The 26,737-nt window shown below is 38.4% G+C and overlaps 1 protein-coding gene across 5 annotated transcripts in view; it reads left to right on the top strand.

Annotated features, from left to right (window-relative positions):
- ARB2A (ARB2 cotranscriptional regulator A) overlaps window positions 1-26,737 on the top strand; it is a 289,998-nt gene that overhangs the window by 147,996 nt on the left and 115,265 nt on the right. For all 5 annotated transcript variants that reach the window (XM_063129606.1, XM_063129611.1, XM_063129610.1 and 2 more), the window contains one exon: window positions 3,353-3,472. In XM_063129606.1, coding sequence (XP_062985676.1) covers window positions 3,353-3,472 — 120 coding nt within the window. The remainder of the gene's footprint in view (window positions 1-3,352; window positions 3,473-26,737) is intronic.

The following is a 26,737-nucleotide window of genomic DNA, read 5'->3' on the forward strand; positions in this document are numbered from 1 at the left end:
CGACCCCATTTTAACTGCCCAACTAGTAGGTGCAGGAGCATCAGGTTCAGTAGAGGGAACAACTTGGAAGCCTGTGAGAAATCATTCTGGGGGTTCAGAAGTAAGTGAATGGGAATGTACTTTTGTGGTTTGCATAATGTTTAGAGAACAGACACAAATCAGACTTCAGAAATGGCTACACAGAGAAACCATTCAGGCTTTCCCAAGGATACTCAATTTCTAACCTCATGATCACTATACTAAAGGGGGAAAGTTGCTTAGAGGGTGGTTAGAGACTGTGTTAATCAGTGGGGCTGAAACTTAAGGGGACTTTTGCTTATTTTTTTTAGGCTAGTCTGGTTTTGGTGTGTTACTCTAATAAGTTAGTTAGTTGCTGTATGTGCCTTCAAGTTGATTTCGACTTACGGCAACCCTACTGAAAAATAAATAAATTAAACATGTATTTTCCTTTGAATAATGCGTGGTAACATTTGTTTATTAAAGTATGTTTTCCCAAGAAGACCTACACTGAGGTTTTGGTAATCTTCAAATCAATTAATTATTAGACAAGTTATTTTCTAAAATTTGGTGTTTGGCAGACCGTTCTAATCATTATACTTTTATTTCAAACTTCATGTGCTTTTTATGTAAAATCTCCTAAAGCATTTTCCCCATTCCACTGAATACCATGGGCAATAATATATTGTTTAGAGCAGCTTTTTGAGTCCCAGTGGTATGCATTTGCAGAAAAAACATCTTAAGAATTCAACACTCTGAGCACTCCAAAGCTTTCTGGCTCAACATTTGTGTAGTTCATCCATCAGGGTATTTGAAACTTTTGAACTGCATTAATTAGATTCTATTAAACACTAAATCTAATCGTTGTAGTAATTTCAACAGGTAGGAATTCAGTTTTTGGATGTCTTAGCATATGTGGGCTTCAACCCCTTTCCAATGGTCATAGTTACAGGCCACAATAGTGAGCACAGTGGATCAGTACAGACAGCGCAGTCTTCATTTATCTATTATTCCGAATAGCCACAGGTAATCTAGATTATCGTTCTTTTTATCCCTTTCCTATTAACTGTTTATACCTCTGGGTCCTTAATAGTACAGTAAAACTGCTTCATTTGAACACATTCTATTTAGATAAACATGCTAACAATGTTCATAAGATAGCTCTCATCAGTTCTAAGAAGAGGGAAAACCACTGGTAGAAGTTTGGCATATGGAAGTGAGCATTCTCACCACCTAAGCATTTATCCTTCTTCTGTTTTATTGCGATTTTCATTCTATTGCACTGTGAAGAAATACAATATCCAGGTACAAGGGCAATTTTAACATACAGAAATTTAACAAATAGTGCCAGAAACTGGTCTGATGCATGTAAAAAAAATTGTTTTGCTGAACTGCTTTTCAAATGTGCTGAAATCAAAGGAGTGGGTTTTCACATTCTGTTAAATAGATATTTTCTATCTCTCATCTTCCAGCTGAACTAAAAAAAAAAAAAAACACCAGGGGGATGTTCAAAGCATACATTCTCTCACTAATACTTATAACAAACTGGAAAAGTATCCAATGAAAATTGGATAGGACGGAGGCACAGCGGCCTTCAAAACAGCCACTGGACAATTGGAACCCACATTGGAAAGGATATGAGCGATTTTATCTGAAAAATATTTTGCACATTCTTCTGTCTTCCTCTGAGGGTCCAGTTATAATAGGTTATTCATCACCCAGAACAGCACCACCAACCAATTTTGTGCAGATATAGTGGTAGCAAAAAAAGGTTTACTTCGCTGCAGTTGTCTCCAGAGTATGGCTTCAAATAGGCTCTAGCCCATGTTCAGTCATCATTCTTCTTCCACTGTCACTGGGCCCATTCAGAAGAAACCTTAAACCATGACTTTAACCGTAGTGGTTAAGCCAGAAAGCAGGGCTGTGTTCAGAAAACAGCTTAAACCATGGCTTTAACCATGGTGAATGAGGCTTTTTGACTTTTTCACTGTGGTTAAAGCCATGGTTTAATGTGTCTTCTGAACACAGCCTAGCTTTCTGGCTTAACCACTATGGTTAAAGTCATGGTTTAAGGTGTCTTCTGAACGAAGCCACTGTCACTTTCATCCTTTTCATTTCATTGGTCCCCACAAGCTCTACCAGAGGAAAGACAGTGCTTAAGTGCAATTATGTGACAACTGTCCCTGTCGTCATCTCTGTATGCAAGAGGTCAACTAGGGCATCAACAGACCTGCCAACCATGCCAGCAGGAAACTCCCGCAGAGCTATGTGGAAATCCTCTGGACCTATCAGTCTGCAGGGGTGGACCACCCTACTGGCCCCCTCAAGCCTGCAGAGTTGGATAGTTGTTAAGAGTCTAAACCTGATGAGGAAATTACGTGGCCATGACAACTGGACCAAATTGATATCCCCCATCCCAGTTCATTCTCATCCTGCGCAGCATAAAATACCAGACCACAAGTGTTCCCTGACACACCCAGACCACAAGTGTTCCCTGACACACCCAAGATATTCCAATAGTTTTCTAGCCAAATTAATAACAGAATATCCACCCATCCACTGAGATTGTCAACTGATGTGCAGGAGATCATGACTAGACAGAGTGTCTTTTCAGCTTTGAGGGTCACTAGAGGGCTTTCCTCAACATTGTAATGCCCTCCACAGGGAGGCCCACCTGGTACTTCATTACTGTCATTTATGTCCTATGCAAAGCATTTCTGTTTTCTGTCTAATTTTAGCATTCCTTTTTTTAAAAACAACCTTTGAGCACTTTTGACTTTTATTATCCATTTCAATGAACTGGTACTGTTTTAGTTTGTTGTTTGTATGCCTTTTTTCATTTTTATTGTAACTTACTACATTATTAATTGCCCTATTATTTATTTATTTAGTGCCATTTATGTTTACCCTGCACATGGCACTGTACAGAGTAAACATAAATTTAATTTAGTTAAGGTATAAGATATAAATTATGTAAACAAAGAACTCGGCCACCTAACATCTTTTCCACACTCTTGTTATTGTTAGGTCTTGGATTTCTTGCTCTATTCGTCTTGCTTTTATCTTTTAAAAGCTCTTTAAAAATAACTTTTCATTGGTTTTTCCACCTATTTTTCTTCTTCTTTATATTTTCTTCTGTTTTTAAAAAAGAGTTACAGCAGTAACTTCTATTTTTTTTATATCATGTGTACATTAAAATGTACCTCTAAGTGAATTACTTTTGTTTATTTGCATAGCTGCACATTCTTGTTCTCTTTTTTGTACAGGGAGTAGTTTTTCATTTTCTGAGTACTTTATGTATCTTGGACACTATATAAATAAGTATAACCATATTAGTATTATCTTCTCATTCTAGGAAAATGGCTCTCCTGAAGAACATGCTGTTTATGTATGGGACCACTTTATCACCCAATCAGCAGCTGAAAATGTATTTTTTGTTGCTCACAGTTATGGAGGACTTGCATTTGTGGAACTGGTAAGTGTTGCCATTTCATGAATCCATGGTTTTGTCTGTTAACATATTTTTTAAAATTAAACATAATCTTTTTTTTTAACATATATGGACTCTCAACTGTCTTTTCTTTGCATGCTATGGGTATATTCATTTCCCCCTTTGCTAACTGGAAGATATCAAAGATTCCATGAAATGGATGTATCAGATAAGTGACACATAATGCTCCCAGCCTTCTACAACCTGGTGCTCTCCAGATTTTTTGGACTTCAACTCCCATTAGCCCCCGCAAGCATGGCCAATGGTCAGGAATGTGGGGAATGCAAAACATCTAGAAGGGAGCAGCTTGGTGAAAGCTGCAGTATGTTACATTGTATTTGCCTTACCACCAAATAGCATACATGTTAGGGAAGAATAACTACCTCTCTTTTTGGCATTTCTTCTAAAGAATAAGAACTGTGTTTCATATTGGTCAACCCGGTACCGCCAGTCTCTTCCAGGTGACCTCTTTCTCTGCTTGTCTGGTAGAATTCCAGGTAACTGGATCCTCAAAGAAGGAAGTTTCAAGGTGGCTGGCACATGGTGGTCTTTTTTATCTTTTTAACTTAAACCCAAATGCAAAGCCAATTCCAGCAGCCTCTGCCCACCTTATGGAGCAATATTGTTGAATGCAACTCAAGCTTGTGGCTGTATATGGAAAGAGGTGAGGACACCCTGCTGGAGGAAATGCAAAAAAAAGTTGACTGCAGACAGCAATGCAACTCGCTGTACTACTTTAAGAGGAAATAGGAATCAGGGCTAGTAGCAGTAGCAACAGCAGCAGAAGCAGCTCCACATCTAACGCATGATCCCCAGCAGCAAAAACAAAAGCTCTAGCAACAGCAGGAGGAATATCAAAGAGTACCAGCTGCTGGGGAATAACTACAGGAGGAGAAAAAGAGAGAGACCTGGTTCGCACAGCACAACAATCGGGTTTGTTGTGCAAACTCAGTATGGTTTCCACAGGGTGACGTATTTTTCATGAATAAGCCACCCTGAAAACCCATGACTCGTTGGGTTGTTCATACCCACAGTGGTTTTTTGTGACATCCTTTCCTAATTATGCCTAACATGGAGTTTGCCCCTGCTGCTCCTCACAATCTCTGTAGTGTCGCCACCATTATCCCTCAGACTTTCTCAGTACCCTTTGCATGGGTACATTGCTCCTAAAATCAAGAAGAAAGGACACTGGAAATTGCCCCAAACACATCCACAAATATTTACAAATTTATTTTTGGCCCTGCGCAAGTGCGCAGGAGTAAATGTCCATTGCTAGGAAATATGTACCGTTTTGATTTTGGTTTGGGTTTCATAATGGAGATGAATGACATTATGGATTTTACATCTAGAGGAGATAATCCTACACATTTTTAACACATTGATTCCATTTTAAATTAAATTAAGATGAATAAAAAATAGATGCTCCTGCTGTGCTTGTTTGCAAAACTTTGGTAATGTATGTATCTGACACAACAAGGTAATGAATAATAAAAATGTTTTTTTGTTATATGATTTTCTAGTTTTTCCAGTGTTGGGAGCAAGTTTTTCTTTTTCAAAACTGTTCATCCAACTGTGGGTTGTGAATCATGGATATACATAAAAGGTTTAGCATCACAAACATTTGACTGACTCGGCCACTGTAATTTTTCTGTTTTATCACCTGTTGTAACCAGAAAAGATTGCCTACTCAGTACTCTTCATAAGTAAGCAATGAAAATGGCATATTTTTTAAAAAGTATTTTATGATGCTTAACATTTTAGATGATCGATATGATACCTCTTCTCTATTCTAATCTTTGTTGTTTTTAGCGGACTGTTGATGAACAATTTAAAGAATGACCAGGAAATATACTGGCAAGAGATATAAAGCTTTGTAGTTGTTAACTTTTAATTTAAAAAAAGAAAAAGCTTGCTTGAGTAATTACGGTTCAAAACAGTTTTGAACTAATGCTCCCTATCCCGTCTTTTTTTTAGTCTGGTTTGAGATGGCATAGCTAACAGATGACCAATGTGTCATTCCCATTTTGCTTGTTTCTCTTGTCACGCTGGTGGATATTTCTCCACTTTTGTTCTACTTTAATACGAAGCACACAGATGTTTCAGAACACGATTTGACTTCTGACCTTGGGGCTTCTAAGGTCAGGGTACTCAGGGCCTGTGAAATTATCAAAAGCAGAGCTAAAAAAATTCCTCATTGCAGTAAGTAAGCAGTAAGTAAGAAGTTAAAAAGGAGCTTTGTCAGATAGACAAGATGGTCTCAGTAAGGGTCAGCTTCTGTAGTCTGCTATCTCTGCAGGAGGTGTGTGCATGGGAAGAAGAATAAAATATATAACACTGGCACATCACATATCTATCATACATGCAAAGCTAGATCTGAAGAATTTATTTAATAGAAGAAGACTTGGATTTAAGGAAAAATCTAAATGCACTAGGTAGAGAGTTTTAACAATGTAATTAATATATTTATTTGCTGTATGTTTTTGCTAAACTGAACAATTATTAAATCAGCTGTTCATGTGCTTCACTTTTCTCATATTATTTTTATCTGTCATTGTTACAATTAATAGATGTTTGTTGATATATAATATATATTTTTATAATATAATATATGTATATAACATAAACAAAAAGAAACTGCAGTGATTCTAGTATTTTTAAAATCAGTTCCCAAATAAAGACAGTGTTTTCAAACATTTTGTGCTACTAGGAAATGCTCACATTTTGCTTTGCTTAAAGCTCAATTCAAATCACACATTTCCCCAGTCCCCTTCATTATAGAAACAGAAGCTCTCTCATCGACGCCATCTGCATAGCCAGTCATTTACCTGAAATATTCTCTCTCTTTGTAGTCCTCTATCTTTTACTCTTAGTAGTCCTCTCTTAAAACTATATATTTTAAGGTATTGTACACCTCCCAGGAAACTTCAGTTATTGGGCAATTAAAAAGTACAAAAATAATTTTTTAAAAAATACAGGAAGAATTTCCCTACCTGTGTACCTCTGATACAGCAAACAATATTCAAGAGATGCCAAATGGATGGTGGGAAGGTTCTTGTTTCCAGTGGCATGATCATACTTTATTTTTCTGGGCATTAATACATGGATGGTTCTCACATTTGTCAGAAATCCACAAAACAAATTTGTCATAACCATTTTTCATACTTAAGGCATGTGTTGTGGAAGGAAAGTCCTACAGCTTCATGTACCTTGGGGGCCATGATCATTCTCTGGTTCTGCAGCTTGGGATTGTCTGTGTCTACCACTACACCCAGGTCTGCAGGACAACAGCAATCAGCTTCTTTGGCACCCATTACTTCCAGAAGATCAGGAGGAGAAGGGAATCCCAATGCAGCTATACAATCCTTTCTGCCTTTTTGAGGACGTTAGTATAATTTTTGTGCATCTAGGCAGTTATTCTGTATAATCTCGCCTCTCCATTGTCATTCATTTGTTGTATTTTCTCAAGAAAAGTAGTAGCCCCTACCTTCTTCCCATTACTCTATAGCCTTCAGACAGACATAGGGTTTCAATGGTGTGCATGCGCCAGTAGAACACATTTTTCTCCTCTCCTTCAGCCCCTTCCACACACATCCAAATCTGCTCCATTGGGTTAGGGGATACTCTAAAACAGATTTGGAGGGCACAGTGGAAATGCAGTGGAGAGGAGGAGAAAAAGAAGTCCTATTATGTGATCAGAAGTCCACTTGAGTGTGGTGTAATGGTTAAAGTGGCAGACTGGGACTTGAGAGATCTAGTTCTCACTTGGCCATGAAGTTTATTGGGTGACTTCTGGTCAGTTAGTGATTCTCAGCCTAACCTACCTCCCAGGGTTGTTGTGAGGATAAAATAGAGAGGAGAACCTTTTAAGCAACACTTTGCTTCTTCTACTAAGAAATGGCATAGTTTTCATTACATTCTTAGTTATCATTACTCTGAATTATGTATATCAAGAAAAGGACCATGTTAAAAAAGAATTCTCATAGCATAGTTATTTTATTTTTGTATTACCATTGATATGCCTACCTTAGAAGGTTGACATAAACAATAAAAAAGGCCCAGCCCTGAGGAAATCAGAATCTAGGTTTCAATAGAGTGAGGGACAACAAAAGGAATGATGAGCACAAAGAACATTTTCATTTATTTGTTTATTTAAAATATGAATATCCTGTATCATACTTAGGCTTAGTTTCCAATGGGGCGATCTTATATGACCCCATTCTATACATGTCCTATCCAAGGATGGGAAATAAATTAACACTTCTAGGAAGGTTCCAAAGCACTCCACTACCTTGGTGAATATCTGGAGTCTTTCTTTATTAAGCAGATGTAACCCATAATGCTACAAGCTCCAAACACCAGCAGGGGAGAGGGGGCACATGCATATATTGGCTGTGCAGTGACCAATGAGGGACGAAGAGCTTAGTTCAAATAATGAATGCACTCTCATGCCAGACTTATGTAGACACCTCTAGCACATTGGTTTGGCCTGTGTAGGCTCTGTATGGACATATAATAGCAGTGCTTGCATGGAACCGTCTGGGCCCTTTCCTGTTCTTCAGCTGCCCAAAGTGGTGACTTTGAAGTTCAACTCACAGATGCAGGTAATATTTTATTTATCTCTTGGGTTGTAAATCTTTACAGTTCCCGTCCAGCAGTACTTTTCAATCTTTGGGCTATAAACTGAAGAATAGAGGTCATGTAAATGAGGAACAATCTGGGACATAATGGGTTGAAATAAGAGTTTCAAAATTTTAATAAGCAATAACATTGGTCAGTATTTGCAGGAGAGCTGTTGGAATATAGTCCCACAGCTGGAGGGCCTAGTCCACATAGCCAGTTTTCAATGCCAGAATATAGCCCTGGAATATCATAAGAGAAGGTAAAATGCCATTCCTACTCTATTCTGATCATGTTCTCAGAAACAGTCAATGACATGGTTAACTATTTCGTACTGCAGGTGGGGACTCATATTGTTTGAATGCACACACAAATCCTTGAATACTGAAAAATAAATGTCAAGGAGAAGATTCTAGGAACAGACATAGGACCTTAAGAAGCTGCCTTATACTGAGTCAGACCATTGCTCCATCAGTCCCAATATTGTTGACACTCGCTGGCAACGGATTCCCATGGTTTCAAGCATAATTTTTTCAGCCCTAGCTGGAGATGCCAGGGTTGGATGTGGGGCCTTCTACATGCACAGCATATGCTGTACCATTGAGCTATGACACCTTCCTAAATCTATTCTAGCATAGATTTCTCCCTGACACACTGTTTTAGAATCTTTTTTTTTTAATGTGAAGCATTCCATCATATGAGCCCTCATCTAAAGGAGGGCACTCAAGATGTAAGTTTACCACCTCATCTAATGTTTGAAATTGATTAGGCTTAAGTAGCCACTTTTAAATTACACATCTGGAGTCAAGGCCAGTATACATAACAGGCTTAAGCTTCAAGTAGAAATTAGAATAGCCTGAAGAATTTCAAGATACAAGATATTTATTTATTTATTTATTTATTACATTTTTATACTGCCCAATCTCTGCGTGGTTCACAGATATGGTGTTGGAACTAAGGGGACTTATTTGGAAATGTGAATGGAAGTAGTTTTGTAATAAAGTAGATACCAGAAAAATCTCCTTCAGTGTACGTAAGTGTTTGAAATGCTTCTTGCTTGCTCATTGCCTCTAGCAACACTGCAACTGAGGTCGCTTTGCAAACTATTCTATTTTTTGGAGGCAGATCATTACTTGATCCATGGGGCTGCTGTTTGAAAAAGGAGTGGGACCTAGGTAAGAAGTTAACTTAGGGTGCAATCCTATCAGGATAGTTGTAAGCATCTGACCTTGAAGGCAAACAACTATCCAGTGCAGGGTGGATGGAACACAGAAGGGATTCTGTCCATGTTCTGTCTACCCGGAAGATTTTGCTAGGTGCTCAATTTTGAGCATCTAGCCAGGCAGCTTCAGAGCGGGGGTGGGGGAGGCCTCACAGCTTAAAGGAGCTTCCGCAATCTCCCCTCCTCACCCCTGGGCATGCCCCCCTTTTGCCCCTTCCACACTCTATTCCCAACTGCAGAGAAGGAGCCAGCATGGAGAGAACCGAGGTTGGACAGCTGGTTCTGACCTTGGTTCCCAGAAACTGAAAAATCTTATGGCCATCTAGACAGTGTCTAGTGGCCATAGGATTGCTCCCTCTCTTTCTGTACAAGGCTAATAGCAATGGTCTGACTCAGTGGGCTCATTTTGATATAATGCTTACAACAGATTTAGCATTGGGGATTGAGGGTAACTATTATGAGATTGGAACAGACTGTGGTGAGTTTGTTCAAAGAAACCAGGATTGTAAACCACCATTTTGGATATACTACAGTTTAAACTTCAGTTATTTTAAATAAGAAAGCAAATGGTTCCAGACTCCTTCCTGTCGCATTAAACTATGTTACATCCAAATGAGGCCACTATAAGACAACATCATGCATTTATATGGTCCTTTCTTACTGGCTCCAAATGAGACATATTGCTGAACAAATATGCTTTCACTGTTAGTTGATGAGCAATACCATTGACATAATTGCAGGCAAATCCACTGAAACAGAAATGTCTGTGGAAGGTCAGGCTTTGTGAAGGCAACGAGGATCAACTTGGTAAATCAGAGTTGTCACTAACAATGAAAATGATGTAAGAATTACGTTCATAACCCTAAAATCTAGAATGTTCCTTTTGTAAAAGGGCAATTCTGAAGTTGATGGATGACACCAGCCATTGATTGGCTTTTAAAGAAAAAGGCAGATAAAACATGATATTACTGCAATAGTTGTCCCACACTGCTCCATACACAATGTGTCCACAGGTTAATATTGTTGCTAACCAGAGATCACAGGGATTTAAACTTGAAATCAATAATAAAAAAGCCTGCTAAACCTTTTTGATTGTGCAAAATGTGCCCAGGTCTCTCTATATCTTATGTAGTGTTGCTTAGCTATTTGAAAATATTGAGTAGTTTAGATTTGACCTATGTGTTAACTACCAATTAACATAATTATGAAGACACTTTGTATAAATCCTTAAATGCTGACTTGATAAACCTATTACATAAGAAGCTGAATTGCTAACTATACTGACGTGTGCAGTGCTCTTATACCTAATCCTCTACTGAGAAGTCTTTTATGGCACAGACATTGGGCGGGTGGATTAATGTAGTTCTGATAAAATTCAACTGTATTCTGTTATGATTAAAGTGTGAAAGAGAATGGAAACCTCTTTTTTCAAGTCTAACTTCCTACTGTTTTATAACCTGTATCAAAGAAAAAAGAGATGACTCCTGATTTTAGACAACTACATCCCACATTATTTATACATCTTGGTTTTATGGGACAGATCAACAATGTATGTTAGCCCAGTCTCATTGCCTCAAGTGGAACTATACTAGTTAATGGAGAATCAGGCCTTATGTCTAGTTGAGCATTTCTCCTTCCTATGTGAACACACAGGTTCACATAGGAGGAGGGCATAATTGGGCATTACAGGGAATGGGAGGTCTATGTACTCCCATATAGTAATGACATTCCCCATCTCTGTGCCATGCATCTTACTTGTGCTTCAGGTTTGAGTAATTTGCATGGCACATGGGATATGTAAAGTATGCGTGACCTCCCATTCCTGCAATATTTCTTCATGCTGCCTTTGTGCGTACCTATATACACATGTTGGGGATGGGTGGAGAGAGAATGCAGGATTTTATTAGATCCTGTGTGACTTCTCTATGCACTTCTCTGGATTGGGCTGTAAGTGGGTTAAATTGTAGTAGCTTGTTTGCAATAATTTAAAAAGAAAACTAAAAAGGTGATCACTACGGTTCCATCTAGTAATTTTTGGTTAGATGCTTTTCAGTTCATACAACTTCAGGACAAAGACAATTAGCTTGGAGAGGTGAGATCCACCATGTATGCTCTAGATCTTTGCCCATCCTGACTTATGAAGCCTGCTAGGCAAGGATGAGAGAACTGGGTCATAGAGGTAATAAAAGCCTCATTGTACAATTCTACCTTACCTTGTGGGAAATCAGCTCCATACTTTTCTTGAGTAATGATTTGGATTTTTTTCAGTCTGTCTTCCAGTTCAGTTTTGGAACTGAAACTTCCTTTGTTGCCCTGGGGGATGGACAAGGAAGTGCAACCATGGGCTCATCTACACCACCAGGATATTCCACTATGAAAGTGGTATATAAAAGGCAGGAGCCACACTACTGCTTTATAATGTTATGCAAGTGTGGCTCCTGCCTTTTATATACCACTTTCATACCGCTTCCATAGCGGAATATCCTGCTTGGTGTAGATTCTCTTGGACCTCTTGAAGACTTTTGATACCATTTACCATGGTATTGTTCTAGACTTCCTTTTCAGGAGGGGAAATGAGTGGGAGAGATGCTGTAATTGCTGCTGGCTTTACCTGTATGAGTGGCCCAGTTTACATGATAAGCTTGATCATGTGTAGATGTTAACCTTGTTCGTGAGCAGACAAAAGCATTTTGTTTGAACTATTACTAATAACAATTGCACAGCTTTGGAATATTCAAAGTGCTTCACATACAGCATCTTCTATAATTCCTTACAAAAACCCTGCATATTAGACAAATATAGACTAAGGGCTTTGCTAGACCTGCCAGCTTATGCCGGCAGGGAGGCGGGGCGGCAGCGCACTGTCGTTAGCACACGCCGCCGCAGCTTCCAGACGCCGGATGCACAGGGACGTTGGATCCCTGCAGCGTCCGCCATTTTTTTTTTAAAGGGGCCGCGTGCGCCCCGAAGCCGCCGGAGAAGGTAAGGGTTTTTTTTATTTAAGCCCCCCCTCTCCATCTCCATCTACCGTTCGCGCCCTCCGCCATCCCCTCCCCATCTCCTTCGTCGCTCTCCACCATCCCCTCCCCGTCTCCTTCGTCGCCCTCCGCCATCTCCCCCCCCGTCTCCGTCGCCCTCCGCCATCTCCCCCCGTCTCCTTTGTCGCCCTCCGCCATCTCCCCCCCGGATCACCCCCCCAGCACGATGGGCACAGCGCTCGTATGAGCGCTGTGCCAGGTCCGCGGCTTTTCGCGGCTACTCGCGAGTAAGCGAGTAGCTGCAAAAAGCCACGGAAGTAGCTAGACTTCCCCCAGCCCCGGCCTGAGGCCGGAGCTGGGGAAAAGGCGCACCATAAGCGAATTCGCTTATGGTGTGTTAGACGAGGCCTCAGCGCGGCCTGCTGCTGGATTCCCCTGTGCGTCATGTGGACGCACAGCAGGGAAACCGGCCCACAAAGCGCGCTAAGGCCTCGTCTAGCAAGGCCCCAAGATTCAAACCCAGAATTTCCTGTTTTGTTGATTAGTCTCTTAGCCACTATTCTTTACTTACAGCATTTATAGCCCACCCTTTAGCCAAAAAGGTTCCCAGAGCTGCTTACGAAGATAAGCAGCATGACAGTCCCTGTCCACAGGTTTACAATCTAAATTTAAGACACGAAACATAAAGAATAATGGATAGGGAGGGAGGATTTGTATAATTAAAATTGTTTTAAAAGCTTAATTGAAAAGATGGTGATAGAGACAGATTACTTCCTCTTCCTCTCCAGCTTACATGTTAGCTGGTTGGAATTGGCATCTATGAGGGGAGTGGTGGCAGTCCATGTTTCATGAAGAGAAGTTGCAGGTGGGGAAGGCAATGGTGGCAGATTGCCTGGTTGGCTTCTTCCAAATGGAAGCCGCTGGGTGAGGTCATTAGGGGTTTGGGGGTTGGTGTTATCAGTATGGTGATGATGCTTAGCTCTACTTCTCCTTGTCGTAGGAGTCAGGGCGGTGAAGGTGCTGGGCCAGTGGCTGGAGGCTGTAATGGGCTGGATGAGGGCTAATAAACTGAAGCTGAATCCTGATAAGATAGAAGCTCTGTGGTTTGGTGGTTCCTGAGTCTGGGAATTGGGTAAGCCACCTGTCCTGGATGGGGTTGCAGTCCCTCTGAAGGAGGAGATATATAGGTTGGGAGTACTACTAGATCCATCCCTGTCACTGGAGGCCCAGGTGGACTCCGTGGCCCAGAGTACTTGGGGCCAGCTTCGCCTTTCCTGGGCAGGATAATCTAGCCACTTTAGTGCACGCACTGGTAACTTCCCAATTAGACTACTGCAATTCACTCTATGTGGGGCTGCCCTTGAAGACGACTTGGAACTTACAGCTAGTGCAAAATGCAACAGCTAGACTGCTGACTGGTACATCCCACAAAGACCATAACACTGGTCTTAAAGGAATTGCAATTCAAGGTATTGGTAATGACGTTTAAAGTCCTAAGCAGCTTGGGACCTCGATACTTGAGGGAGTGCCTCTGCCTTTACATGGCTACTTGATATCTGTTGGAGGAGCCCTCTTTTATGTCCCATCAACGTGAGACATAAGCTATGGTGGGACATGGGAAAGGGCTTTCTCTGTTGTGGCACTCCAGCTGTGGAATGCCCTCCTCTTGGAGGCCTGGCTGGCACTGGCAAGTTAAAACATGGCTTTTTATCAAAGCCTTTGAGGGCTAAATTCACCAAACCTGCACATAGTTGTAATTTTTAATTAGTTTTAACTGTTTTAAAATTCTATACTGGTGTTAATGCTTGTTTTGTTTTATATTGTTTGTATAATTTTATCTGTATGCTGCCCTGAGATCCTTGTGATACAGGGTAGGATACAAATGTATAAATAAATAAATAAATAAATAAATAAATAAATAAGATCTGAGCTAGCAGTGATCAGCCAAGAAAGAGATCTTGGGGTTGTGGTAGACAGGTTAATGAAAATGTCAACCCAGTGTTCAGCTGCTGTAAAATAGGTAAACTCCATGTTAGGCATAATTAGGAAAGGAATTGAGAATAAAACTGCCAATATCATACTGCCCTTATACAAATCCCAAAGCTGGTATTTTTTAACTTAGAAGAAAGGAAATTAATGGGAGACATAATAAATAGATAGATGGTGTGGAGAATGTAGATAGTTAAGACATTTTTCTCCCTCTGTCATGATGCTGGTACCTGGGTCATCCCAAGCTGATTAGTGGGAGATTCAGGACAGATAAAAGGAAGTACTTCTTCACACAGCACATAGTTAAACTATGGAATTCACTACCACAAGACATAGTCATGGCCACCAATTTGGATGGCTTTAAAAGGGGGGTTCGACAAATTCCTGCAGGAGAAGGCTATCAATGGCTACCAGTCTTGATGGCTATGTGCTACCTCCAGTATGCCTTTGTACACCAGTTGCTGGGGAATATGGGTAGAGCTATTGCACCCATGTACTGTTTGTGGGTTTCCCATCAATAGCTGGTTGTGTGAACAAAATACTGGGCTGGATGGACCCTTGGCCTGATCCAGCATGGCTCTTTTTATGTTCTTATGATTTTCAACAATTTTATTATTTTCTACAGAAAGCAAAGCACAGGGAAAAGGAGAAAAGGAAAGAAAAAAACATTACAAAAGATCACATACTTAACTAATAATATAGAACACTACATCTAATAAAAACACAGGTCAACCCGCGGCACCCGGCCACACGTTCCGTGGTCTCGGGCTCAGCCAGGGCTAAAGGGGAGATCCCGAAGCAAGGGAGGGATCATCCCTCCCTGATCCCGGGGATCACCTCTGGGATTTTGTCCTGCCTAGCTATGGCCTTGGAGATGCAAGTGATTGCAACCAGAACCTATATATAGTGTATATATACTCTACTGCTGGGTGTTTTAACATACCCCACTTCTTGTAAATATTCGTAGGCTCTCCCATATGCTTCAGTTGAATAAAATGCATTACACCATGTGTGGTGCAGCCTGGGCACAGTGAGGCTGCTGTGTGTGTGTGTGTGACGAGGCGTGGAGGCCAGCCATAGGTGGCCTCCGATCGTGCCACCAAAGAGGGGAGGAGAAATGGAGGCATTATTTGTGTACTCTCCCCCTCCTCTCTTCTCTGCAAAGTGGCTCCCTTCCTCCCTGCCTTCCCTGTAGTCAGTATGGGCTTGCTGGTCATCCTTTCGGAGGCTAAGTAGGAATTTTTTTGCTCATAACCTTCCATTGGCTATGAGTTTTTTTTCCTTTCGCCTACTTCATACTGTAATGCAGAAGGGGAGCAATAAATAGGTTGATTGGTGGCAATTCCAATTCGGTCACATTTTGGGGCGGTTAGGCATGGGCATCTTCAACTGGCCATGGTCGGAGAGCATTCTGAGGCACCTGACGGTGATTGGTAATGCCTGAGGCTCACCACCTGCAAGGCCCATGGCCCAGGTGGTGAGATAAGGGTTACCATTGGGGCCAACCTTCCTCACCCACTCATAACGCCACTCCCTGGCCGGGAATGTCTCACCCTATCATATCTTGGTTGAATGCCATGTTAGCGATGGAAGGTGCCCACTTAGGTAACCCCTTCTGCGAATCCATTAATAAATGTGGCCCTATTTTAAACCTAATCTTGTGTGTTGCTTTGTTATTTCCCACGCTCCACATTCCCACAATCTGTTTAGCACAATATTTTCATTTTAACAGCACAATCATATTGAACCTTTTTTCAGTGCGTAAATACTTTGGTGATCCAATGGGCAGAATCGAAGTGGGTGCTTAAACCCCCACCGATTCTTTCCACCCCACAGATTCCCTCCTGCATTGTTATGGGTACCGCCAATTCCTTTGCGGAAGCGAGACCCACTACTTACACAAGGGAGATTTAGTGCTTCCTAGGGGAAGCCCTGAGACAAACGTAAATGCTAGTTTCTGGAAGGAGACAGGTCCTGGAAGACCTGCCTTCTTCCAAAAATGAGTTTTGCATTGCCCTGGAAGTGCTAAATTGCAGTTGAACGCAGGGTGGAGGCCATTTGTGCAAGGGAATTGGTGATGTGTAGAAGAATTGACAGGGCCATAAGCACCCCCATTGGGTTCTGCCCTATATAAATGCTATACTAGGAGAATTACTATAAAAAGATCTTATTTGAATAACATTTTAATTCGAAAAATTATCCAATTGAAATTTTTGAAAATAGACTAGCATTTTAATAGTTGATAATATTTTCTTTCATGGAAGACAAAGAAATCTTTATTTACTTTAATCTGGTTCTGGTGTTGTACCTCAGCCATAAGTTATCAAGGTACTATGTTTATAAGAGCTTGAGTAAGATGTATTATTTGCTTTGCCATATCTGTGTTATGTTTTTACCAGATCTAGTTGTTACTGTGACAGCAATATTATATTTCTGTTCTATGAAAATTGTTGATTCCGTAAACAAAATAAGTGTTAGGAATCCCCCCCATCAATGAATGATGATTTGGAAATCACTTTGTACAAGTCATCAAGGAAAGCTATATTTGTTGTCATTTTTCCTGTTGTTTCCAAGGGACTATATGATATGATTATATTTGCAATGATGCAGCATTGCGTATGCCATCAAAGTTAAATTCAACTTTGCAAATATGTTTTATAAATCATGATATGTTCGGCTTTTGTTGAAGAAAAAATTATCTCTTTACTTTCTTTTATACAACAGTTCAACTGAAAAGCCCTGAAAAGGTTACAAATATGTTGCAGCATACATTGAAAGTACATTTCAATCAACAGAATTATAGATTTGATTATTTTTTTTTTAAAAAAAATCCCTCAGAAGTGGCAATCATTCTTCTGTATTAGTAGGTAGGAAGAACTCTGTAAAAAGAACTGGAAAGGATTTTTAAAATCCTGATTCCTTCAAAAAAAAATTCAGAATGACCTTGCTGAGCTAAAGATTTTAACTTCTTATTAGCAAATAGAAATAATATTGACACATCATTGTTATATTCTTTTAAAGCTATCATTCAGTCTCCCCTCTTACATTTTTGCTAGAGACAGACCTCCAGTAATTTTCAACTAGCTCTTGAAAACAACCTAGTTTAAGAGTTCAACTGAGAACGTGAGGGATTCATCATTATATATTTACTGTCTGAGACTGATATAGCTGTAAGGTTTTTTAGATCCCATTGATCTATTGCGCATGTTCCCTCCCTAGGTTGCAGAACGTGCTTCTATTTGCATAAGGCCCTGGGCAAGGTTCTTTCTTGCATTGATTGGCCTGTCCAAGGGAGCCTGATGTGTTCCTGCATTGATCACTTTGTCTTTTCTTGGAAGACAGTGTTACACTGAGTTCATCTCAAACATTCTAGGGAGAAGCTAAAACTTTACTGCAGATGTCTCAATTTTATTCAGATGTTCCTTTGAGTACATTTTTTTTCTTTTTCCAGGACACCTGTCTCATTCTTCTAATTTGGATATCTTTCTTCTGTTTAGTGCACTATAGCCTGCATTGTATTGAGAAGTTGTGTGAAATATAGCTACCAGTATGTAAGCTACTTTTTCATACTATGTTGATTCAAAATAATGCATTTTGCTCCTAGCAAAAATAAATTGCATTCTCCTTAAAGATTTTGAAACCTAGACATACATTAGCTCTATCTCAGTGTCTGTTCTTGAGTTTTTAATTTCCTTTTTAACTGAGAATTCCTTTAGTTTGAAACGTCATTCTAACTTTTAAAAAGTGTCTTCAGCATACAATGATAGCTAGAAGTGGATCTCAGTACTGATGTCAATAAACATTTGATTATAAAGTAAAAATGAAATTAGTTGGTTGTATGTTGGTTAGGCCAAAACAATATTTCAATAATATCCTTCTATACCTGCTCATGGCATGAAACTGAAGGCTTTACCCAAGATTAAATTAGACAAACTTGATTTGAGATCCTACTTTCAAACTATTTTGGAGTAATCCTATAGTAAATGAGATGATTTCTCAAGGATTAACTAAATATAGCACTTATTCTGAAATAAGTATTTGGTGAGCAAATAAGTATTTGGTGAGCATTTTATATATTAGTAATTTGGCCAAGATTCATAGATGTGGTATTTGCCCAGAAGAAATAGAGTCGCACCTGGAGCTTTGTTGATTTTGGGCATGTCTACACCTATGGGTGTAGAGGGAGGAAGGATCTCGCAATATGCTGATCACGAGATTCTTCCCCTGGATTCACATGTAGCGTGCGATGTCTGGGGAGGAAGCAGACATCGTGGCCGCCATTTTTTTGTGGGGGGAAGCAGCAGGGCTGGTCACACAAGAGCAAGGCTCTGCTCCAACAAAAAAGTAGGTGAAAAAAATCTTTTCCCCTGAAATTGGCCCCCAACCCCCTCCCTGCCATCCCAGGGGATGCAAAGTTGCTGCCACCAACTCCCCTGATGGGCACGGAGCTGTGCGGTGCAGCTCTGTGCCCATTTCTGGTGCCACGCTTACTCACAATAAGCAGGCACCAGGCAGAACGGGCGCCCACACCTGCAGTCTCAGAATGGTCCCAGGACCACTGGCAAAATCGGGATAACTGGGTAACCAGTTATCCTGCAAAAATAGAGGAGTCATCCCTGGTTGCCCCCAGGATCCCCAGTGTATCATGTGGATGCACAGGGACGATTCAGGGACGACCCCGGTAAAAAGGCATGGTGTAGACATGCCCTTTGGCACAGCAAGCAGTTCTTACTGCTGAAGAGACAAGCAATGATTAGTGTCTTAAATCATTGGTATTGGGAACTGCTGCATCAAATACAGCAACATTACAGGTGTGATTGTTCCCCACTCGTGCAGATCATTTATTCTAGCCTTAAAATCATTAATGGCGAAAGTACCATATTTGCCTATAGACCCCATTGCAAAAATATTACTTTTAATCTAAAGTGTCCTATGCATGTTTGGACAGACAAAAGCTCTACAATTCCCAACAGCCAACATGGCTGGCTGAAGAGATATTGGGAGTTGTAGCACTTTTTTCTGTCTAAACATGCATAGAATTACACCCTAAATCTATGTGGAAAAGCTAGTTCATGACATGGGCTTTTGTGTTCTGTTCAGGAATGCATGTTCATACATGACAGGTTATGGAATCCTTTGAGGTAAGATAAACCAAAAACATTGAATAACATGGCATTTCAATTTCTAGTTTCTCTGATTTTTGAGATGCAAATTATATATTGGAGACTTTGAAATTTGTCGTAAATATTTTAAATTTAACATGGCTGTTTTTTCCTTGAAACAAGGTGTTGAAGAACCATGAGGTCTGCTTAAAGTAGTCAGATAAGGAATGAAACCTAAATTATGGATATTTTTTTCTAAAAAAAAATGGCTATTGCTGTCATACCACATAAAACCTATTAGCTTCAATGAGAAAAAATTAAGCATCTGCTTAATTGTCCAGTTAAGAGAAATAGCTTAAGGTTGGCTGTTTCATGCCCATTGTTTATTTTCAATTGTATTCTAATTTTCCTAAAAACTAATAATGGATTTTAGTTTAGTTAGGGAATGCTTTGTTTTAGAAAAAGAATGAATTAATAGGCAATTTTGGTCATTCCCTATTTAAATAAAAATTTGGATAAGTGCAATTCAGTCCATATGTATAAAATACCTTCATTATTATGCAAATTCACCATGAGCATAACATTTCCCAAGATGTCATTTGGCTATTAGGATCTTTAGAAAATGGCCTCTCAAAGTCGCAAAGCTCATATTCTTCAAGAAAGCAATATAATACCTAAAAATGCCGATCCTTTTTCTATATGAATAATGAATGTAATAGGAAAAGCCATTATTAAAATAGAAGAATACATTGACCTATGTGTTGTATGTGAAAACTGCATCTGGGTTTCATATTTGTAGCAACTGCTGACAATTCTGCTGTACTAGCAAATGAGCATGCAATAATATTTGCAATATTCTGTAATAAAAGGGCTATCAGTAATTGTACTTATCTGTAAAAACATTTTTAATTGACACATTAGAAGTATTTGGTGAATATTCAGTGTTTAGGCATATGAGATGTTTATTCTATGCTGGTAATACATATATAATTGGCACAATATATTAACTGTTATCTCATTCATCCTTGGCTAGTCAAATTGGTTAAATACAAAATAATCACATGAAACTGGAAAGTGTTTTCTTTCCAAATGGAAATGTAACTTTCAGAATGAATAATGGTCAAAAAAATCCAATTCTGATGCAGCAACATGGTGTTGTTTAGGAGTGTTGGAGAACTACTGACTTCCAACTATAGCAGGGGTGGGCAACTTGTGACCCTCCTGATATTTTGTCAAGCAACTACCATCTGTTCTAGCCAGCATAGTCAATTGTGATTGATGATGAGAGTTGTAGACCCAAATATCTGGAGGGCCATAAGTTGCTCACCCTTGCACTATAGGAATAAGACCAGAAAAGTATATGGTACTGCACAAGATCTGCTTAAAGTCGTTAAATAAAGAACAAAACATTAAGAAAATAAATATTTAAGGCTATTCTGCGCCAGATCTACACTATTGCTTTAAAGCGCTTTATAACAGTTTTATAGTGCTTTAAAGCAGTTAAAGCTCTTTATAACTGTTATAAAACGCTTTAAAGCAGTAGTGTAGATCCGGCCCTGGCTCCTGGGCCTGGTATGTGGATTGTATTATCTATTTTAAGGGATATATATTAAATACATGCATTTGTTAAATGAAGTTAGTGGACTGATGTTATATGTAGGTATCAATTTATCTTGTGCAGTATGTTAAAAAAACCCACTCATTCACCGTTTACTCAGTTTTTCAATTAAGAGCAAACAGACCACACATGGTACATTGAAACTGATACATGGTTGTATGTTTAAATGAATGCTTTCAAGTCCGCCAACCTCATAGGACTAGTGCAGACATAATGCTGGTGATTGCTTAACCATGACTAAGAAATTGGAAGAGAGCTATGGGACCAAACTCTCTCATACAAATTGCTCCACTCCTTCCCTTGTCAGTCTTAAGCATGGTGAAGCGTTAAGTTGCTACCAAAATTAACTTCAATGAATACTAACTATGCTAGTTAATCAGGGCTTACTAACTAGTTCTAAATGCTGGTTAAGAGGAAATCTTCGCTAGCGTTAACCACAGGTAATATAAATACTAATGTAACACTTAACCATAGATTTGGAAGGGGTATTCACACAGGAGACGGGATGGAATAGGGAGTATTCAATCCTGTGGCTAAGCTATCACTAATATTATGGCTGCACAAGTATGTAAAAGGTGATTACAGGGACAATTGACTTTAAAGTCTAAAGAGTCTGCTATTAAGGGTTTGTATGTAATAGTAAAATGTAAAACAAGTAGTACTTTATAGAGGACACATCTTGGTGCATATTGCTATAGAGAAAATATTTTGATAAATTTACGCTTTTGAGATATTATTAACTTAGTTAAAAGTTATAGAGTGATCCATGCTTTGCAGGAAAACTGTCGTGGTTAATTGTCTTATTGTCATAAATATGATCTTCAGTGCTTTGCAACTGCAGCCAGTAGCTTTGTTGATCATATTCAGTGTTATGTCTCTTGACTAATATAAACTGAAATAAGTGGAAATAGTTTTTTTAAGTAACATTGCATCCACAGCTGCATCATTCACTGGATACTTTGGTGTGTTGCTTGAGGAAATGTTATATTTAGTTTCATCTAATTGTTATATAAATATAATATAGATTATACATTTTCTCAGTTCTCAAATGTTTCATTAGGCATTTGTGATTTCTTTTATATTTAGTTTACACAGTTATCCAAAGTTAATAGACAGAGCTTCATTGCTACTCAAAAGTACTACTTATTGCAGTATAATGTATCTATTTCACATGGCTATGGTTTTTATAGCCTAGAACTATAGGACCCTAATATATCATAAACTTCTTTGATTGAAAGCTTTCCCCCATATTCCTTTTCTCCTTCTAGAAATAAATTAATAATTGGCTCATGCTATGGGATGTTAAAAGTGACTGCTATGAGAATTATCTGTTTCAAATATATCTGTATTATGAAAATAATTCAGACAGGAGCAGCATTGTCCTGAATTGCATTTCATATGTGGCACAGACAGTTTTCTGTTGTTGAAACATTCAGTTACAAGTCAAGTTTCTACTTGTTAATTATGACCACAGTATTTTGAATGAGAGAGAAACAAGTTGATAATTGCTTCACTGTCTAGTGGGTTTGCAAAAATCTGGTAGATCTGACAGCACAACATGTACATCTATATTGTTAGGATGAAAGCTTAAAAATTATGTATAGAATAAATGTTTAAAGATGCCTTATTTTGAAATCATCTGAATGTTCTTCTTACAGCTATGAAAATAACTCTCAGCAATGTTTTAGCATTTTAAGTACCTAGTGTTTACATTGCTTAGAAATTATCTTTTATAACAATTTTATAAATGATTATTAGATACATTCTTTGCCATTTACCTCATGCCACCAGTTTTCTGGCTATCTCTAGATCTGTACAGATGTGCATGCTCCCAAGATATTATTGATAATATCTGGAAAATTATTTGAATTCTTAATGAGTTTTAGCACAATCGTTGTTATAACATCAATGGCTCATTGATGCTCTTATTGCAGGAAGTGTCTTTCTCTATATCTGCCTGATCCTTTCATAGTAGTATGCTCCAGTTTCAATCATTTCAACTGCATCCCCACTGAAACCTGTTCATGACTCCAAGCAGCAAGAGTGGACTTACTCTATGCATTCTTATAGTATAACGTGAGCAATTTTCTCATCTCCTTACAAAATAAGACACAACATGTAAATAACAAGCTCAGAGGGACAGTCGGTTTGGGATTTAACTATATGATATACTGAATAATAGTTGGCTGACATTTAATGTATACAATTTGTGACTTTATTAATTTCCTATCCTGTTATTTTAGAAAACAAGAATAATTTCTTATGTACATGACAATTATGTATTTGTATCTATTTACTGAAGAAAATAGTAAACACCTCTCATTCTCTAATTACTGTGAGCTATTTGGTTTTACGACCTCCAAACTTTATTTATTTGCTTACTTATCTACTTTGTTTTTTTAATCTAAGATTATAGTTTTTACTTAGGTTTGTTAGCTGAAGTTCTCAAAGCAACAGCCCATAAAGCCAGGCAATCCTTAACCAGAATAGTATGTACATTATTCTAGGCTCCATTCAACTCAGGAGAATCGGACAGCCTCCATCCTTCTGACGGTGAATAAAGAGCTGAGCATATAGAGCTTATTTTTCCTTTGCAACAATATAACTGACTTTCTATTTTCTGTAAGTCCCCCTTTTCAGAATAGTTCTTCAAGTTCAGATCACGACATAGCAGCATCTTTCCTAATAATAAAAGTCAATCTGTGAATAATGAGTTGGGATGCAGAAGAGAAACTTCCTCATGGTCCTGACACAAATAGTCACTCATCTTCACCTGAAGCATGTGTTAATTCAGACTGTTTTGAGGATTTAGGATAAAGATATGAAATGGGTGTAAACTGACATTGAGTCAAAATTAATTTAAGGTGCAATCCTATGCATGTTTAGAGACTGAAAAGGGACTTACAATTCACAGCATTCCCCAGCTACTGGGGGAATGCTGAGATTTTAGGGCTTTTTTTCTGTCTAAGCATGCATGGGATTGCACCCTTAAAGGTCTAATTTATGACATGGGTCAGTATTTGCTATAGAGAGTGCACAGTAGAAGAGACAACTTTTAAGCAGTGGTGTGCTAATGTTACTTAAATGTTAATGATTTGACATATTAATGACTAGATTTTTAAGATTCAGAACAGTTTCACAAAATACATACCCGCAGCTTCATATTTGCTATCAAGTGTACACTTGTTCAGGAAGTGGTGCCTCTCTATCTCCGTGAGGAGTCTACCTATATAATATATGTTATACTTCTGTTTGTTCCATTTATGCATAACATATTTATCTGTCTACATAAAATATTTGATGGAAACATCTTAAGATGTAATATATGAGGAGACCATCAGTGCCTTCCTTATTTAGAAATGCATGTGTTTCATTTAGTAGAGATCTACTCAATATTAGCCAGTTAAAAGTTTCATCTGCAGTTTTATCTAATAGTTACTTTAAACTGCCTAAATACGTAGGTACTGTCACTTTGAGCATTCACATTTAGCATCTTATATAGTACTTAAAGAATGTATTTTGTGTCTCTTTCACTATAAATGTTAATTTAAAATTCACATTGTAATCTTTTCATAATAGGCTAATTATGTTATTGGTGGGTTTTTTTTAAATGCCAGGATAGGAATAAACGTCTAGTTATACTTTAAATGGAAAACAGACTACAAACATATGATCTGAACTCATTTTAAAAGTCTTTTGCACTTTTAACAAAAATAAAACCAGTTTCAGAGGCTTTTTATTAATTTGTAGTATATTTGAAAAATAGTTTGCTTGACATCTTACTACTTATGTTCTGCAGTGCTTTTATACTATTAAAACAGATATTTTCTGATACAGTTTCCCCCTATATTTTGTTTTTGTGGGCCTTTGTTTCCATGATTTATGTTATCTTTTATATACATAAATTTGACTTCTTAGGGTACATTTTTGAGAGTGGACTGTAACATATTACTTATGTATCCAGCTAATGGTTACTGAGATAATTTGCTGGAAAGCATCAAAATTTAATTATAAAATGGTTGACGTCAGACCCTAACAATGTCTAAATAGGGTTAACCTCCAATTAACAAAAGAAAGAGAGAAAAGTCAGAACATTCATTACAGGTTTAATTATAATATCTAGTTGATTCAAAACCTTCTTACTATGTCCTGGCCATTCCAATTTAGTCATTCAGTCCATGCTGCCTGTATTGTGTATTCAGCAATCCCTATTAGACATCTTCACAGTGAGTGATTCTGCTGGGCTTTCTGACACCCGCTTTCATGCATGGTCTGCTATTCTGTGTGGAAATGTTTTTTTTCTGAGGTGCCTGGAACATTAAAGACATCTTGGCCATGTCAGACTCTTGAGTGAGAGTGTGTGGGTGTGCATAGTGTGTATGTGTGTACCATGTATTTGTATCAGAGAGTAGATACATTTTAATATAATTTGTGTTAAATTTTTATGTTTGTATATATACCTAAATGAGTCTATTTGTATATAAACATATTTATAATGCTGTTTTCATTCATATCCCGAAGAATTATGCTTATTTTATTTAGATTTTTGTCTGTTATAAAAGACACTAGGGGGCACTGCTTATCCTCTGTTGTAGATTTCTTCTGGGACTGTGAGGAAAAACTCAGCTGATTTCTGTAATCTTACTTTAATTAACAATGGTATTCTTATTAAAAAAAATCCAGACAGTTTAATTCATTGGTGTTTTTGTTTCTAGTGTAGTGTCTAATCTAGTGTTGTGTTTAAATGCAATGTTAATACAAAGGATGGAGCTATTTGCACTTAAAACAAATACAGAATCAAATATCCCACACAATAAATAGCATTTTTTTTTCATTTGAAATGTCATTCCTGGCAAACCCAGAAGGCTAACTTTGCCCTATGATGAGGTTTAGATCCCTTGCCAGCTGTGCTTCTTGCTAGCAAGAATGATTGAACAGCTTTAGAAAACAAGTGAGAAGGAATCACTGAAGGGTTACTGTAATTCCAATGAACAAAGGTCAAGAGAAAGATATGCACAGAACAAGTCTTAGAAGTTTAAAAGCATACATTCAATTACAGAAGATATCAAACATATTTTGTCTCTTGTATAATTAGAATTTAACTGTTGAAATAACTCATTTCCTCCATTCACAAAATATGTTTACCAGTATATATTTGGACTGTAGAGCTGAAAATAAAGTAGAATAAATCTGCAGCATTAATAGTAGAAGAACATTGTTCTCAAAATTATAAGGGCCAGGGCAGTTCTATATTGACAAAATGTCAGTGAGTGCTGTAGTTAGTGCTCTTATTTATTTATTTATTTATTACATTTCTATACCACCCAATAGCCGGAGCTCTCTGGGCGGTTCACAAGGTATGCAAAGCCTGTGATTAAATTTAGACAGATTTAAATCCTATTTAGTACTTATATGTTACTTGTCTGTGACCTACAACATTCACTAAGAACTTATCCAAGTCATTACTGTTTATCTTTCAAAAAAGATTGTAAAAACATAGTCCATAGGATTGCAAGGCATCTACAGCCAACTTTTGCTGATTTATAGTGACTGTTTGGCAGAACTCCTTCTCCTCCAGTAGGAAGAAAAAGAGAGAATGTAACCATTCCTTAATACATCTGCAGACTCTGGAGGGGGGAAAAACAATGAACAGGGGTTTTAAAAATTTTAAAGCTTGATATATTGCTTTGTTCCTACTAATGGGCTGTATCCAGTCTTAGACTA

The sequence above is a fragment of the Elgaria multicarinata genome, chromosome 6 (genome assembly GCF_023053635.1).
Source record: "Elgaria multicarinata webbii isolate HBS135686 ecotype San Diego chromosome 6, rElgMul1.1.pri, whole genome shotgun sequence".
Taxonomy (NCBI): domain Eukaryota; kingdom Metazoa; phylum Chordata; class Lepidosauria; order Squamata; family Anguidae; genus Elgaria; species Elgaria multicarinata.